The 16,225-nt window shown below is 39.5% G+C and overlaps 1 protein-coding gene across 1 annotated transcript; it reads right to left on the bottom strand.

Moving 5' to 3' along the window:
- Positions 1-234: 234 nt before the first annotated feature.
- Positions 235-15,423, bottom strand: IFRD1 (interferon related developmental regulator 1). Its single transcript, XM_042467415.1, has 12 exons — positions 15,052-15,423; positions 10,561-10,665; positions 8,449-8,530; positions 6,411-6,535; positions 6,148-6,305; positions 5,374-5,424; positions 5,108-5,286; positions 4,635-4,743; positions 2,916-3,050; positions 1,915-2,043; positions 1,548-1,643; positions 235-860 (listed from the first exon to the last, which is right to left on the bottom strand). Exons 1-12 carry the CDS (start codon positions 15,098-15,100, stop codon positions 771-773), a joined length of 1,308 nt encoding a protein of 435 aa, XP_042323349.1. The 5' UTR covers positions 15,101-15,423; the 3' UTR covers positions 235-770.
- Positions 15,424-16,225: the final 802 nt, after the last annotated feature.

Raw genomic sequence — 16,225 nt, 5'->3', positions numbered from 1 at the left:
TTTGTTGTACTAGACAGAGGTGTTTCAGCTTAAGCACCATGGACCCTTCAAGGTGCCCTATCACTGGACCCCCTGAGAAGGCCCTCTGAAAGAAGGTGGCAGGGCATGGAAAACAGCAGAAGTTTCATTGGTCTGTTTCTCTCCAGCTCCATTTTGAAAATTGACTTCCCCTTTCCCCCCATCATAATGTGCATGACACCAACTCATTTCAGACATTTTGTATACAAAAGCAGGTTTCAGAGATAAACAGATTTATTATCCACATTTCAGCATACAATGTGTAACATTTCTGTTAACATTTGTGCTACTTCATTGTTACCATAGGAGGTTTGAGGGATCCCTGAATGGAACACCAGGGTCACTTAGCAGTCTACATGCTTCTAGTTTTAAAATGCTGTTGACTAAAAATAGCAGCTCGTTGGGAGGCTTGTTTTGCCCTGCCATCTAGTTCATTAGCTTGTTAAAAACAAGGAGCAGAATCAAAACAGGCCTCAGCACCATGTAACTAATAGTGATACAGATTATGCCAAAAAGAGCCAATCTTAACCACCATAAAGTGTAAGAAGCTTCCCCCCACCTTTCTACATTCTAACCTACACACACCACATTTCCAACTAGGTACTGTAGTTAACATATGCTACATCAATATTGTAAAGACGTACAATAAGATACCTAAGAGGTATAGTTTAAAAAGCTTCATTTCATTATACACTGCAGTTATACACAACAGGAAGTGGATTTTAACCAGTTAAGGATCTTCAATAATTGCTCTAGAAAACTTCGCCCACATCTGCCCTTTTATCACGACATTTGCTTCGAGCCTTTGTCCGAGCTTTGAATGCTGCAGAGTTGTACAGATGCTATGAATAAAGTGAGAAAAAGATCAATGATACAAATTATAAGTCTAAACCAATGCTAGTCACTCTTCTGTTAACTTTTGTAGTCATAGCATCTCCCTGAACGAAGACATCCTCCTTTCCTACGGTGGTAAAAAGACAACTACTAAATGGCAGTAACAGCTCAGCTAGATCAATCCAAATGCCTTTTGGGTCCAATATGCTCTTCCAAAAGGAGGCAAGAGGAAAAAGAGCAAGATAAACTTAAATGAAATAGATTTGTTTTTTTTAATAAGTTTCAAAAAGTGTCTGTTGATTAAAAACATTTTAAGGATCGACTAGGAAAATGAATAAAGCATAATGCAAGTTTAGAAAGCTGTCAAGTCACCCTCTCTCCTCACTGTCTTGCCTCCATGCCCACTGTGCTCCCCACCACTGCCTTTTTCCAGCCAACCTAAATTCATCTGTCATACGTTTGGGAGAGAAACTCAAGCAGTTGAGTGCTGTTGAGCCAAGGTGGCCATGTGCTACTCAGCTAGCCCTCTTGAATAAGGAGTTGAGCAAGAGATCTGTGCACAAGGCAGATTCAGTTTCTGCTTTTGCCAGCAGAAAACTGTTCAGTGCCCCAGGCAAATGACAAAACACAAGGCAGAAACAACACTTAACACAAGAAAAAAGATAATTCAGTTTCAGAGAATGTAAGTCACATACCCTTTCAAAACGGGGTATCTTCATGGCTTTAAGAGCTGCATCATCAAGCATCAGGGGTGGCCCAAGTTCAAAGATATTCCGGAGGAGCTCATTGGACTGCACAGGAAGTCAGAGTTAGTCACTGAAGTTTTCCACTTTCAAGTATTCATATTTAACAGGCAATTTTAGAGATTCCCAACAAAGTATACCCCGTTATGTTTCTAAGTGTATCCTACTAAAATGGAGGCTTATGGAACATCACAAAGTGGTTTCCTGCTCCTTTCTTTTGCAGTAGCTTGTCTTGTTAAAGACAGAAAAGGAATGTGGCAGTTAAGAGCAGATGACTTAAGACAAATGGAAATGGAAGTGCTTCTGCTCAACAACTTACCTGCAAATGATACTGCAAACCTGACCCCAAGACTTCCTTGAAAGTATCATATGTTTGTTTTTTAACCCAACAATCAATGTACATGCGCTCTGGTCCAAATTTGACTGTCTCTGTGGGAAAATCATGCTCCTGTAAAACAAATAAACAAGTTGCAATGTTGAGTGTGATTTTTAAAATGATGATAGCTAAGCACACACAAGCCATCATATAAAGACAGACAATATACAATTAGTAATATCAAACTACTAAATTCCCCAGCCATGATTGGAACTTCTGGAAGCTGTACTCCAAAATATGTGGAACATATAAAATTGGGGAAACCTGCATTAGAAGCCTTCCAAACATCACTGCTGCACTGAGGCTGACAGTTATAAACATCTGATTTTTTTAAAAATGAGTAAATGTTCCTGTAAGATTAAAACAAAGACTAGTGGGCCCTCTAAGATTTGCAGGCTGCATATCCTTGAATTCAACCAACCACGGATCATCATATTATTAAATGGTGGCAACATGACCATGGACATGCTGAAGTGTGCATGTTCACATCACCACCATTTAATAATCTGGCGCATGATCATCCATGGTTTTTTTTTCTAACTGCCCAGGGTGCCAGAGCCCAAACTCTGGAGATCCAAAGGGTCCACTGTACTCTAAAATTCAGCATCAGTGCTTGTCTTTAGGCAAAGCAATCAAGACTCTAATGATATAAATTTAGAAATTCTCAGTGACTGGTCATTTCACATTTAGCATTCACTTCTTTTAATGGCAGCCTACACTTTAGATACACCAATGACTGCTAGTGAAAGACTTGAAGCTCCCCTCTCCACTCTTCAGTTAAGCTTACTACATGCTGAACGTCCTGCCATCAATACTAGAAATAAGGCAAGTACAACATATTAAGTAGCTGTTCGTCTTAGCACTGACCAGCATTCCTCATAATAAACCCCTTTTTGAGAAAGGTGAAATCCTAAATTTGCTACATTTATTTTTTAACTGCTTACCTCCACAGCTCGCAAGACATCTCTGAACACAGACCGCTGTTTCCTTTTGTCCACCTTTGCCCGGTGCTTATTCCCATCTGTAGCCAGAGCCTTCAGTTTCTGTGTTAGAACCTCCATATCTTCATAGAAGAAATCCTTGCCAAACAGAAAGGAAAAAGAACAGTAGTTCATGATGCTGCTTTTAGGATTGAAGTTTCAGAACCACAAAGTGCTGAAGTTGATTACTTAATAAACCCATTCATTTGGCTCAGAAGAACAGCGGAAAGAGCAGGACAAACCACTATTATGCACAGACTATGTGATCAAGCTGTCACAATTCTGAAAGCAAGAAACTTTAAGAGACAGTAAGGAACTCCTCTGAGTCTTCTTTTCTGAAATATATGGTAATTTGTTCATACCATCCGTCTTCAGACCCTTGGAGTTTCATCTTTTGGCATGAACTAATAATTGATGTGATCCATCAATTTACTTCTCTAACGTGGAAATCTTCATCTGTATTGCTGTTTGAATAGTGTCTGGACTTTAAAACCCTGGCAAAGCAGTCCTCTCAAAACTGGACTACTGCATTCCGCATCTTTCGGCTTCCAAACTACACAACTGTTTCAAATATTTGAATATCCTCTTCTTCCTTGCATGTCCCATTTTCTCTCTGATGTCAAATCAGTCTGCCTAAGTTACTTATTTCATAAGTTCATGTACGATAACATCAGTCTCTCCTATGATTAATAGGGTGAATTTACTAAGGGTAGATGTATGCAGGCTATTACTGAAACAATAAGTAGGCAAAACAACAACTTGTTACTTGAGCAAGGACAATGTAGAGAAGATGCAGAAATTGAAGTAAATGGAGTCATAAATATGCAAATAACTAACATGTAATATTACTGCAATGGGCTGAAAGCATCAAAGTCCAGTATTCCTCCCACAAAAATTAAATTTCAATAGCTCAGAATCAAACTGCAACAAAGGATTCCATTATATTCAAAACAGATACCAAGAAATACACTGTTTTGATTCATATCTTAATTCTGTGTTATCCTATGTTGTCAAAGGGTTTTCCTGGCTACCATCCCAAGACAGGCACATAGATAAGTTGATACTATTCTTCAGCACTGTCAAAGGAAAAAAGTAAAGATATTAATAAAGGCATATAAAAAATTGATAAAGCAAATTGAATTTTGCAACAATTCAAATCAATAAAGTGAAAGCAGTCATATGGTATAAATTCCAGTGTACATGAAGTTTAAAAATACTGTCACTGTAGGCATGTGGTAATTCAACAACATGCTACAAGATCACATTGTAATGGTGTGTAAAGGTGACAGGGTAATCATATACACAGAGCAGGAGGGCAAGTCATGATAAAAAGATTCTAATTTCTGCTTATCACTGTTACTAGTCAGACTTATTAAAATGATGAATTGAGCCCAATGTCCTAATAATGTTTGCATATACTGGATCATTTTTCTTTTGTGAGAGATCGTTCTTTGATTATTCAATAATTGCCTAGTACTATCTTGCTGAATAGCCACATTACATGAGTCTGACGGACGTTGTAGCCGAAAAAATCTAGAGAACACCAAGTTGTGGAAGGCTGGTCTAATGTGGTCTATTTCTTCACGATAATGCAACAAACACTGCAATGCATGTTATAAAAATCATGACAAGAATTACTAACTCCATTTTTTTACATTCTGTTCTGTGGTTCTTTTGACTTACTGCATCAGTTTCTCTTGCCAGTTCAAACAGAAGAGCCAATGTTTCTCCAGCAGCAATCCTCATGTTTACATCATCACAAGATAGCAAGATGGGAAATTTATGTAAGTGCCTGTAGAAAATGAGAAGCATCTTATTTATCTGTAAGGAAAGCCTTATTTGACAGAATGCAATATTAGGCTCAGAATGATATTTGTGTGAGACTGTGGAAATTTCAGATCATACATTTCAAGGTCCAAAAGAATTAGCATCTTGCAAACTGCCTCACAGTTTCCAAAGAGACTTCCATGCATTACACCCACTGCCTCTTCAGAGTCTACGTGTCTGCATTACACCTCCAGGATAAATGTCAGTCAAAACCAGAGTACTTTCTCTCCCACTGCAAAATTACACAACTCTTCCCACCCAAAAGGATAGGATATTTAGATTGCTCAGTTACTATTCCCAGATGAATTACTATGGAACTAAATACACACATTTCAAGCTTTTTCTTGACTTCATTCGTTGGGCAAATGGTCAACAGAAGGGTCCATGCCAAGAGAGCACTGATGTGAAGAACTGTGTTCTGGGTGCTGGAAATGCCACTTGAATTTCTCTCCTTCTGACAGGATTTTGTGAAGATATTCTCCAGGCATTCCATCGTTGAATATAACTCCTGGTTTAAAAAACAGTCCACGTAAGCTGCTAAGCAGATTCCTTCAACTGATCATTAAGTAAGAATATTTATCATGAAACTACTTACCATAATGTCATCAGTGGCAATAAAGCAACAGACTCCCAAACAGGTGGCACACTGGGTAAAAGAAATATAAGGTAGGATGCTTGATTTTGGTTTTATTAGTGCATAGATAACATCTTAAAATCAGTGACTCATCAACATCTATCGGCCTGTCGCAGCCATTTCATCTCTATTGGCTTAAATGATCTAACACTGGCTTAAGTCCTATTAGCCTAAGTGATCTACCATTCTACCAGCCTTTATATTCCCACAAGTCAGTATGCTTAAAAATAGCAACACTGCTAATACATTTTCTTTTAATTAACAGTTCAAGCATGCACTGTCTGATCACCAACTTATCAAATCATTTCATCAGAAACAAAAGGATATTTATGAATTATGGCAACTAACACTCCTACTAGTTACTTATAACAATATTAGTAAGAGTAATACTACAAAACCAGTCATGATGTTTCTAGCCAGACCAGCTGTCAATGATTAACATATTCAGGATACTCCCACTTCCAAGTGCTCTCTGCCTGACTCACGCCAATATCCTTATGACTTTTTTTGCTGCCAGTAACTACAAACAAACAGTGGCAAAGCAGGCCCTGCTTCTTCACTCTCCTTGACTTGGTAATTACACAAAGTTAGTTTATCCAAATATATGGAATCAGTTTCACCACTGAAATATTCAATTACTTAACTTCGAATATTCTATTGTACTGTATGTGTGAAGACAAAGAACATCTATCTGCACCTTTTCTTGAAATGCCAGGTATTTAATCTTATACTTACAGCTTGCCTTGCTTGTACACTTGCTGACCCATCACAAAGTATCTTCTTCAGAACTGGTGCAAGGGTTTTAAAGACTTCTTCGCTTTCAATTCCTGACCCGAGCTGCACACAAAGTAGGCAAGCCAGCCCGGCTGCTGCACGCTGTTCATCACTCTTGCCTACAAAGAGCCAATAAGAACTTGCTATAATACTGTATCTAAAAGAAATTAATCTTGATAATAAGATAAGAAGCCTACTTTGAAGCAAGCTATGGCTGGTGTTACCTTTTTTGATACAGCGTTCAATGCTATCTGTTAGTGTCACTCTTCTTTCCAGGATGAAGTCATAAAGTATTTTTGAAGTCAAGGCATTTTTAAGACCCTCAAGAGCTGACTGCCTTGTCTTTGCACTATTGGGACAAAACATGGAACAATTCCCGATTAACTGTCAGTCAAAAATTACGCCCTACTTTCAATCTGGCTTTTTCTTTATGATTTAGATTTACTCTTATCCATTTTAAATACTTTTGAATAAAGTGAACTAGTAGTACCAAGAAAGAGCCATTGCAGTAGTGGTGGTGAGGTATGCCTATGCAGATGTTGTGGGATTGCAACTCCCATCAGCCCCAAACAGGACACTGAATGACCAGGTTAATGGGAGTTGCAGTCCCACAACATCTGGAAACAACATGATCACCATCACTAATTTAGTTCTGGCAAGATCAAGATTTGAAAACTGGTAATAAAACCCTATCCAACCTCAACTGTGACAACTGATACATATCAATGTTTAACCCCACTGATTTATTATTATTATGTTTCTTTATATCCCACCTTATTCCCTGTACAGGGACTCTAGGCGGCTTACAAATCTAAAACAGTCCAAGTTAAAACACTATAAAACATACAAAATACAAGTTTAAGAACAATTAAAAACATTACATTATTAAAATGTAAAGGAGATGATCGCTCTGTAAAATTATATACCATATATACTCATGTACAAGTTGACCTTATGTATAAGCCAAGGGAAGGTTTAGGGTCAAAATCATGGATTTTGATATGACCCCGTGGGTAAGTCAAGGGTAAAACATAGGGGCATGATCAAAGGATGTAAAGGACAAAACAAAAGGAAAACCACTTATCTCCCTCCTCCTTCCTCTCTGGACCTCTCTCAACCACCACTTCCCAGGTGCTGGAGGAGAAGATCTTAACACTGGACTGAGAAGGAAAAGGAGGGAAATGGGGTGTTTGGTGGGCAAAAAAGGTTTTAACATCGGATTGGGAATGGAGGTAAGTGGAGTAAAATAGGGAAGTCATTGGGATTAGTTAAATGGGATGATTGGTGAAGAGAGAGAGCCAGAGGACGAGAAGGATGGGGAGAGAAGGTTTTAACATCGGATTGAGAAGGGAATCACCGCTCTCTCTCTCGTTCTCACACACACACACACACACACACACACACACTTCTGCTTTGGCAGCTCTTTCAATGATCACTACCAAGGCAGGGAGAGTGGGGCATCAGGCAGTGTTTCTTTCAGGTACTTTCTAAGCTGTATTACTGTACTGACCTATATATAAGTTGACCCAGGATTTTAGGATCAGTTTTGGGGCATAATTTTTTTGACTATACAATACTCTCTCCTTGCAGATTTTCCATTGCTTTGGAAAACGGGCAAACTTCTAAACCTACATCTCCATCAGAAGAGGAAGAAGTGGTAATCAAATGAAAATAAAGCAAAACGAAATAACAGGTAATCGGTTGCCTGATAGATGCTTGAACTCTGCATCTACACAGTTCCACTGGCACAAGCAGCTACAACAAATACAATAAATACCCAAATGCCATGCAATAAATCCCCAAGGGCTTGATTGAAACAGTGGTGGGCTGACAAAATGTAATAGGATGAATGTACTGAAAAATCGGATTGAAGGCCAAATAGCTTGAATGTAATATTTCCTACCACTGAGCAACAACAGCTATCTAAAAAGTACATAGAGAGACCTTATAGCACCTTTGAGATTAGCTGAAAGAAATTGGCAGCATGAGCTTTCGTAGACTTCAGTCTGCACATACTGACTCTACAGACTAACATGGCTACATCTTTGAATTCTACCACTATGGAAAGCTATCTAAAAAGTGAGGCACAGTGAAGGACTTTGACTTAAAGTGATAGCTCCCCAACTTTTATTAACCAAATTAGTAGTTCTGTTCAGAAACATCTATGGCACAGCTCCTGGAAGTAGTTTATCATTAGTACACTACGAGCTCTAATACACAATTTGAAAAGCCACTTAAGATAATTTCTAAGACCTCCCATACCTCTTATCCAATGTAAGGTCAATGAATCCCTTCAGCTTGTACTCCAAATCTTCTTGGGTTGTTTCTTCATCAACTTCAGCCACTGTACATATATTTAATAAGATAACTATCAGAAACTTTAATCTGTACAAACTGACTATCAGTTTTCTGAGTTTTGTGAAAATCATATTTCCATAACTTTTGTTCCAATTCTGCCTTGCCAGCTCTTCCATAGATGCTCTACTCAGTTTTTCACTATTTTTGGTGGCTGTGTGGGACAGATTGTGTCATCCCAGATGTCATTCTAATACCCTGCAGTAATAAATGTATTCTATTGTGGTTTCACCTTAGAACAGAGATGAGAAAATTTGGGAAGTACAGGGGCCAATCCCCCCCAACTGCTACTAAATCACAGCCATGTTCCATAAAAATGTTTACTGGGTATCCTGGAACTAACAAAAGCAATGCACCTTTTCTGCTTCAATAGATCTATTCAAGTGATCCTCAGTGACTTAAGTAGTTTTACGCACTCTACTCTATCTAGAACAGAACGGTACTTTTTTAACTGTATTCTGGCAACCTTTAATCTCTATAGCCAGGTGAGGAGCAAGTTCTGTTGGAAAGCCTTCTCGGAGAGAGCCATCTCAATGGCTGTTCCCAGCATTTGGAACTTCCTCCCGTGGGAAGCCTAGAATGGTCTCCTCCCTGTTCTCATTTCGCTGGCAGGCAAAAACTTCTCTTCAAGCAAGCTTTTAATATGTAACTGCGCCCAGGGACACTTCTTACTGGGGTGTTTGCTTTTGTATGTTTTAAATTTTTAACTTTTTACATTAATGTGATGTTTTTGTTTTTAAAATTGTACTTTTTTTAAAAAAACCCAGCTTTTGTGAGTCATCTTTGGTCCAGTTTAGGAGAAAGGAGGCATATAAAACAAACAAATAAATAAATAACATTGTTAGCTGAAGGTATCTTAAAGGCATTTAGATATAAGCAACCCATGCTCCACCCACATGGTTACTCCTGAGGGAAAAGGCAACAGGCCCTTCATAATCATAATACAGGGCAAGTAACATATGGTGGAGTCTTAACTTCCCATGTTTTATTTATAAATAAGCACTCTTTCAATAAACCTGTTGACTTGTTGTCTATGAAAACGTTTCAAAAATAAATGATAAAGACCACCATTCTCTTTGCACCATTTTTGCACCCTTCCCTCAAACATTCCCTTTTTCTATTGGTCTTCCCAGCAGGATCACCGCTCAACCATGTCCTCATTTGCCTGTAATTCAGATGCCTGCACTCACATCTTTCAGCTGTTTTTCTGCCTCCAAGTTTTTCTACAGCTCTGTTTCACAAACTGTTACCTTTCTTTCTCTACATTCTCCCTGATATAATTCCTCCCTACGGTGCCATCTGTTCAATACCATTTTCCTCCTTCAGCCTGTTTTCATCCATCTATCTCCACCCTTCTTTGCTGAGTTTTAGTGGCAAAACCACACAAGGCTTTGAGCCTTGCAGCAACCCACAATGGTGTAGGAGTGTGTCAGGCACATGTGAAGCATGGAATTGTTGCTAGCCAACTGCAAGAAGATGGCAAAAGAGTGGTCAATTCTACCTGTACCTATGAATCCAAGAAGCACAGGTTCAAAACACATTGCAGAAATAATCCAATTTCAGACCACTTTAACTGCCCTGGCTCAGTGCTAGGGAATCCTGGGAACTGTAGTTTATTGTGGCACCAAATCTCTCTGACAGAGGTTAATGTTTCACAAAATTACAGTTCCCAGGATTCCCTAGCATTAAGCCAGGGCAGCTAAAGTGGTCTCAAACTGGATTATTTCTGCAGTGTGTTCTGCACCACTGATGCAATGCTAAAGTAGTGAGATGGCAGTCCCTGATGGCTTGAAATGAAGTGCCATATTCTCACTAAGATGCAAATGGACCAGAAAAGATGCATACCTGGCATTCTCCTAGGGTGTGCAAACAGAACAAGGGGTGCACTGTCACTGCAAATGGACCTTATCTTAGGCTATACTCCAAGGACTTTTACCAAAGAAAGACCCCATCTTAGAATAATCTACTTTGTTCTTTCCAAAAACTTCTCTTCTGTAGCAATCTTTCAGTAAGACTTACCCTCCTCAGTGAAGCTAGCAGGATCACTGAAGCCACTACAGTGGCTCATGGTTTCAATGGATGCATCTTCATCACTAAAAGGCTGCATGTTTCTGTGCTGGGCACCTGAGAAAAATATGGTTAGCTCAAGTTAATACTTGGAAATGGTTTTGATAATCTGTTTTTATTAAGACTAATATACTGCTATAACATTTTATTGGTAAACCATAGAGTTTGGGCTCTACTATGAGCAAAGTGGCAGGAAGGAAGACAAACCAACCCTGGCTATTTATCAAAGAAACACATATTTCAGTAAGCACAAAAAGGGCTCAGCTAGCCCTTACTTAACTTACCTAGCAGCAGCAAGCCTCTCAATGAACCGAAGCCTTCAGTTTATAACTGCAGAAGCCCTTTTAACTTCCAAATCAGTATACAGAAACTATACAGACAGTGCATCACTTATGTATGTAAAGGCCAAATATAGGATCATTAGAAACAAAAACCTATCATTCAGCTCCAGACTGCTGGAAATCTCTGCCCTCAATCTCAAAGGGATCTTTTATGGCCAAAGAACAGTCTGCTGTTTCACTTCAGCAGAAACCTGACTTGCCAACATGAGCAAATTAAGTAGTATAATCAAAGAGATGCCTTATGATAACTTTAGTGCACACCTATCATTGGGATTCTTTGCTAGCTTTGTTCAGAGGGACATTTTGCATTTCTCAGAGGCTGAGAGATTGACTTGCCCAAGTTCACCTAGCAGGTTTCAATGGCTAAGCAGGGATTTGAACCCTGGTCTCCAGAATCCTACTCCAACACTACAATCTCTACAGTATGCTGGCTCTCCGGTTGAAAATTAACTCTGTCCAAATGCTAAACTTGTGTTGTTGTGTTTTTGGTTTTTTTTGTGTGTGTTTTTTTGCATTTGTTTAACAAAGTAGAATTATCATTTTAATCAAAACTGCAAATAATCAAATCCTCAAAAATCAAGCCTGCAAATATGGAGAGCCAACTGTAATTCATAGATATTGGTTCTGCAAATCACATCTTCCATCCTTCAACTTTTCTATCCATGTGAAAAAAAATATTAAAATGGAAGATCAAACCATGTTGGATGAGATCAAGCAAATTCACAAAGAGAACCAATGTTCACATTATGGCTGATCAGTTGCCAACAAGAATGCCACAAGCCTTCTTACAAGTTTAGATGTGGCTTCTATCCTCCAATAACTAATAAACAGTTATACTGCTTCCGATACTGGAGATGAACATTTACATATTACTGTTACCATGAGTATTGCCCACCCACCTCAACATCCTAAGGTAATAAGTAACACTGAAAATTAAAAAAGCAGTATCAAATTCAGGCAGTGGGAAAAAAGAACTGAAAACCAGAAAAACAAAGCAATATTTAGCTGGTATCACTGGACAAGACCTGCCATGTATGTACTGAACTGGCCTTGTAAGGTTAATTTTGTACTATATATAGTAACAATGCCAGGTTATTAGTGATCCGTTTCTCCCATGACTGTCAAGAAGATGTCATGGATCTGACTGCACAACTTTTGAGACTTCAGGTTTTTTCCTCTGTTTGCCAATTGGGTAGCACTTGTTGCTTCTCTGCTTGTTAGATGACACTTGTCATAACTTCATGATCATTTCCTGACTATGAGAATCAGGAAATATTCCATCTGCTGTACTAAAGGTATTTACATTGTACTAAATATTTCCATAAAAAGCACATCTCTTATGGCATCTTTTACAAGTTTTATGTGGGGGGGGGACCTTTTGTGGACTGCAGCCCACATCATGGCTCCATTCCTTGCCTCTGATGGAGTGCAGTCAACAAAGGTTGTGCTAAATGAAACGTATTACAGTGGGACCTTGTTATCTGCTGGGGTTTGGTCCCAGGATCCCCCGTGGATAACAAAATGTGTGGATGCTCAAGTCCCATTAAATACAATGGCATAGCAAAATGATGTCCCTTATATAAAATGGAAAATCAAGGCTTGCTACTTTCTTTGAGTATTTTCAAGCTGTGGATCCTTGAGTCCTTGGATAAAAATTCTGCAGATAAGGAGTTTTGTAGTCTGTAAGTGCTGCTGTAGTCTTTAACTGTAGTTTTTAAGATCTGGGTGTAGAGAAGTAAATAAAATGATAGGGAAATAAAAAAGCAACAGGGACACCACTGGATGCATATCTCAGCATCCCACAGCCAGCAATGCTCCTAAAGAATTGTTTTGCCTTTGTACCATATGCAGTATTTTCATAACTCTTGTAAACTTTTCTGCAGATTTCATTAAAATGAATGCCCAGCCTTGGCATCCTTAGACTTCTTGTTTTACTTATACAACAGTGATTCCAAAACACTGCCTTCCCAGGTGTTGGCTAAATTGGCTGAGGCTTTTGGGAGCTGAAGTCCAAATCACCTCAAGGGCCAGAATTTGGGGATCACTGTTCTAGAACAGCAAGATCCCACAACTCCCATATTAACCAAATACTTGAGCCACATTTTTCAAGTCACAACTTTTTTCCAAACCAGAGAGCTGACAAAAGTAACTTATGGAATCATCAGCACCAGGAAAGGTTTCGGAGATTACAGCTCAGATTAGGGAGAGAAAATTTGCAGGGAAAGTACACATTTCTGTTGCCACTGTCTCAGTGTTGAAGTTAAGTGGGGGTTTTTAGTCAGTGACTGGAGCCTAGTTGATGATTAATATCTTGTATGATTTCCCAACAGGGGAATAAACTGATGACGTCTCCAGTTAAAACATTACCCCTCCCTATGACTGAGACGTCAAGAATGGACTGGGCAGGGCTCAGTTGAGCTGAGCCAGACAGCCGCTACAGAAATAATTCAGTTTGACATGACTTTAACTACCATGGCTCAATGCTACAGAATTGTGGGATTTGTAGTTTGTATGTGGCACTGGAGCTCTCTGACAAAGAGGGCTAAATATCTCACAAAACTACAAACCCCAGGACGCCATTAGATGGAACCGTGACAGTTAAAAGTGGTATCCAGGGGCTTACAACTATGTAGTGTGAAATAGGCCCCGTGATGTAAACTGGGACACTGAACCAACACTGTTGTTTTCATTATGAAAAACAAAGGCATTTCCTGTTTGTGGCACCAGAGCTCTCTGACAGAGAGGGCTAAACAACTCACACAACTACAAATCCCAGAATTCCACAGAACTCTATAAATAAATCTTAATAATAATAATAATAATAATAATAATAATTTGCCACCTTTTATCCATTTTTTCCCACTTTAACCCCATGAACATGTAAATACATTCAGGCTGAGCATGTGACACTGGCATTTAAAAGTACCATTTTAATTTTGTGAGCTGTTTTATGTCACGGCTATTACCACTACATTCAGTGATATAGAGGAATTTTATGAATAATTTTGCTTCCAAAAAAGAAAGAAAGCATTACTAAGGATGCTGCATGGCATGGGAGGAAATCAAATGGCCAGCTGTAGTTAAGTCACTGGCTGGGCCTAGACTCCTTGGATCTAAAGGCTTTAAAAGAGTGGTCCCCATTTCTTTCATCTCGATTAGTTTCATAACCCAGTTTTCTATCCCAGGTACTGTAGCTCTTGATATTTCAGTTTTTGAGCTAACAAAAGTCTACCTGCAGAAACCATATCTCCAATTTTTTTCTCATTTACCATACTTAATAAGTCTGGTCTTAATTCATATTTGATTTTAAACATTTCTGAATCTTTTCCCAATATATTTTCATTTAGCACATCTCCACCACACACTTGTCAGCTTGGAGAAACACACACACACACACACACACACACACGACAAATAGGTAGGATTACCTACTTATTTGTTTTGAATGGGAGTGTGTAAGGAAAGAGAACAGACATAGAAAAGGCAAAAAATACGCAACTGTTACATATTAAAGTATAGGTTATAAATGGAACCAAGGAAGCGTTGTAAATATGATGTGAGGTTTAAATGGCAACATAAACAATTGCCCAAAATTTCTTCAAGGGTAATATTTTATATTTATATTTTAAATATAAATATAATACATTTATAATGTTATAATTTATATTATATGTTATTTATACAACATAATATGTATGTGATATATATAATATATTATATAATATATTATGTTATAAATTATAAATTTTTATATATTATACATTCATATATTACATATATAAATTATAAATTTCTCATGTTATAAATATAAAATATTTTAAAGCATTTATTTTGTTATAAATAAAATCACAGAAGGGGAAAAAAGCCAGTCTCCAAACTGTGCTCTTTAAGGTTTTTGGTTTTGGACTTCATCTCCCAGAATCCCTATCTATTGGCGAACATCGCCGAGGCTTCTGGGAGATGAAGTCCAAAAAAAATATCTCTTTAAAGGGGGAGAGAGACAAGGTAAAATGGGGGCTGAGAGAACTCCTCTGCTGCCACGCAGTGGAACTACGGCTCCCAGAGTGCCCCTCGCGCAAGGTGCGCATGCGCAGTAGCTCACCTGACGTTCCGCGCGGGTTCCCCCCTCCTCGCCGCTTAGACTTGGGCATGGCGGCGGCCTCGGCCTGTCCAACGGCAATGTCTCCGCGCGGCTCCTCCTGGCGCTCCGGCACCGGCTTTCTCCGGTCCCCGGCCTTTTCACCCCTTTCGCCCGGGAAGTCAGTGACAATCAGCCGATCGAAGAGCAAGAGCGCTTTTTACTATAGAAACGTCTTTGTGAGGCCGGCTTCCCGGACCGAGGCAGCGGATGTGATTGAGGGAGGCAGGCGACTGTAGCAGCGGCGGCGGCAGAAATCCCCGTGGAGGCCCGTGAACGGAAACGATACATCTTTCTCCTCTCAGACGCCAGGAACTAAAGGCGGGGGGGATGCCGCCGACGCGACTTATATAGACTCCCCGGCTGGAACGAGGGGGCGGGGATAATGACGGCGAGAGGGGCGTGGTTTAGAAACGGGCCAATAGGAGGACGCCGCTGCTGCTATGACGTAGAAGCGCGGCGAACTCTGGGATGGGTAGTGTTTCCCGCCCTTGATGTAGTTTACGCCGCTGTTTGGAGAGAGGTCTATTGTCACTCAGAGCGCGTTGCATGATGGGATTTGTGGTCCAAAAAGACGCGGGGGCCATTACGGCACGCGAAGGCCTCACGTCGCCCGCCCTCTCTCTCTCCTTGTCCTCACACGACCCTCAACGGTCGATTTTTCTAGCGAAAGCAAAGCGCAGGCCTGGGTTTAATGAGGAGAGCAAAAGGCCAAGGATGAGGAATGAGGAGAGGAAGTGGCTGCAATAAAATGAATAGAAATAAAAGTATACACAAGCACACACAAACACATATATGCATATGTGTATTAGAGGCTTTAAAGGCTTGTTTTTTTAAGTGTGTGAATATCTTATCCCTCAGGTGACAGGGTCAGTTCAAAACATTTTGAAGCCTGAGGTAAAAGGCAGAAAAACCACCCCACTCCCAAAGTCCCAAGCCTAAACTAAGGCATCCACACTGGATAAATATCCTTTCTGTTGATGAAATACGCAAACGTAATTCCACCTTATGCTTGCCTATGTAACTTTTTGTGTAGATAGGTGTTCCCTTGTTCCATCTACAATGACCAAAGTCATAATTCAAAATGGCTTTAATAGATTAGAAAGCTAGCCCAAAGCTAACATTAATTTCAATATCG

The sequence above is a fragment of the Sceloporus undulatus genome, chromosome 5 (assembly GCF_019175285.1).
Source record: "Sceloporus undulatus isolate JIND9_A2432 ecotype Alabama chromosome 5, SceUnd_v1.1, whole genome shotgun sequence".
Lineage (NCBI taxonomy): Eukaryota > Metazoa > Chordata > Lepidosauria > Squamata > Phrynosomatidae > Sceloporus > Sceloporus undulatus.
Note: the sequence above shows the minus strand (reverse complement) of the source record. Positions and strands in the feature narration are given on the sequence as shown.

Bases quoted from the DNA above. Each gene is read 5' to 3' on its own strand.
- IFRD1 (XM_042467415.1), bottom strand. From the start codon at position 15,100: ATGCCCAAGTCTAAGCGGCGAGGAGGGGGGAACCCGCGCGGAACGTCA. The intron at 6,536-8,448 runs GTATGGGAGGTC...TTGTCCCAATAG, and splicing joins GACCTTACATTGGATAAGAG to TGCAAAGACAAGGCAGTCAG. The intron at 5,287-5,373 runs GTAAGTAGTTTC...TTTTTAAACCAG, and splicing joins TTGCCACTGATGACATTATG to GAGTTATATTCAACGATGGA.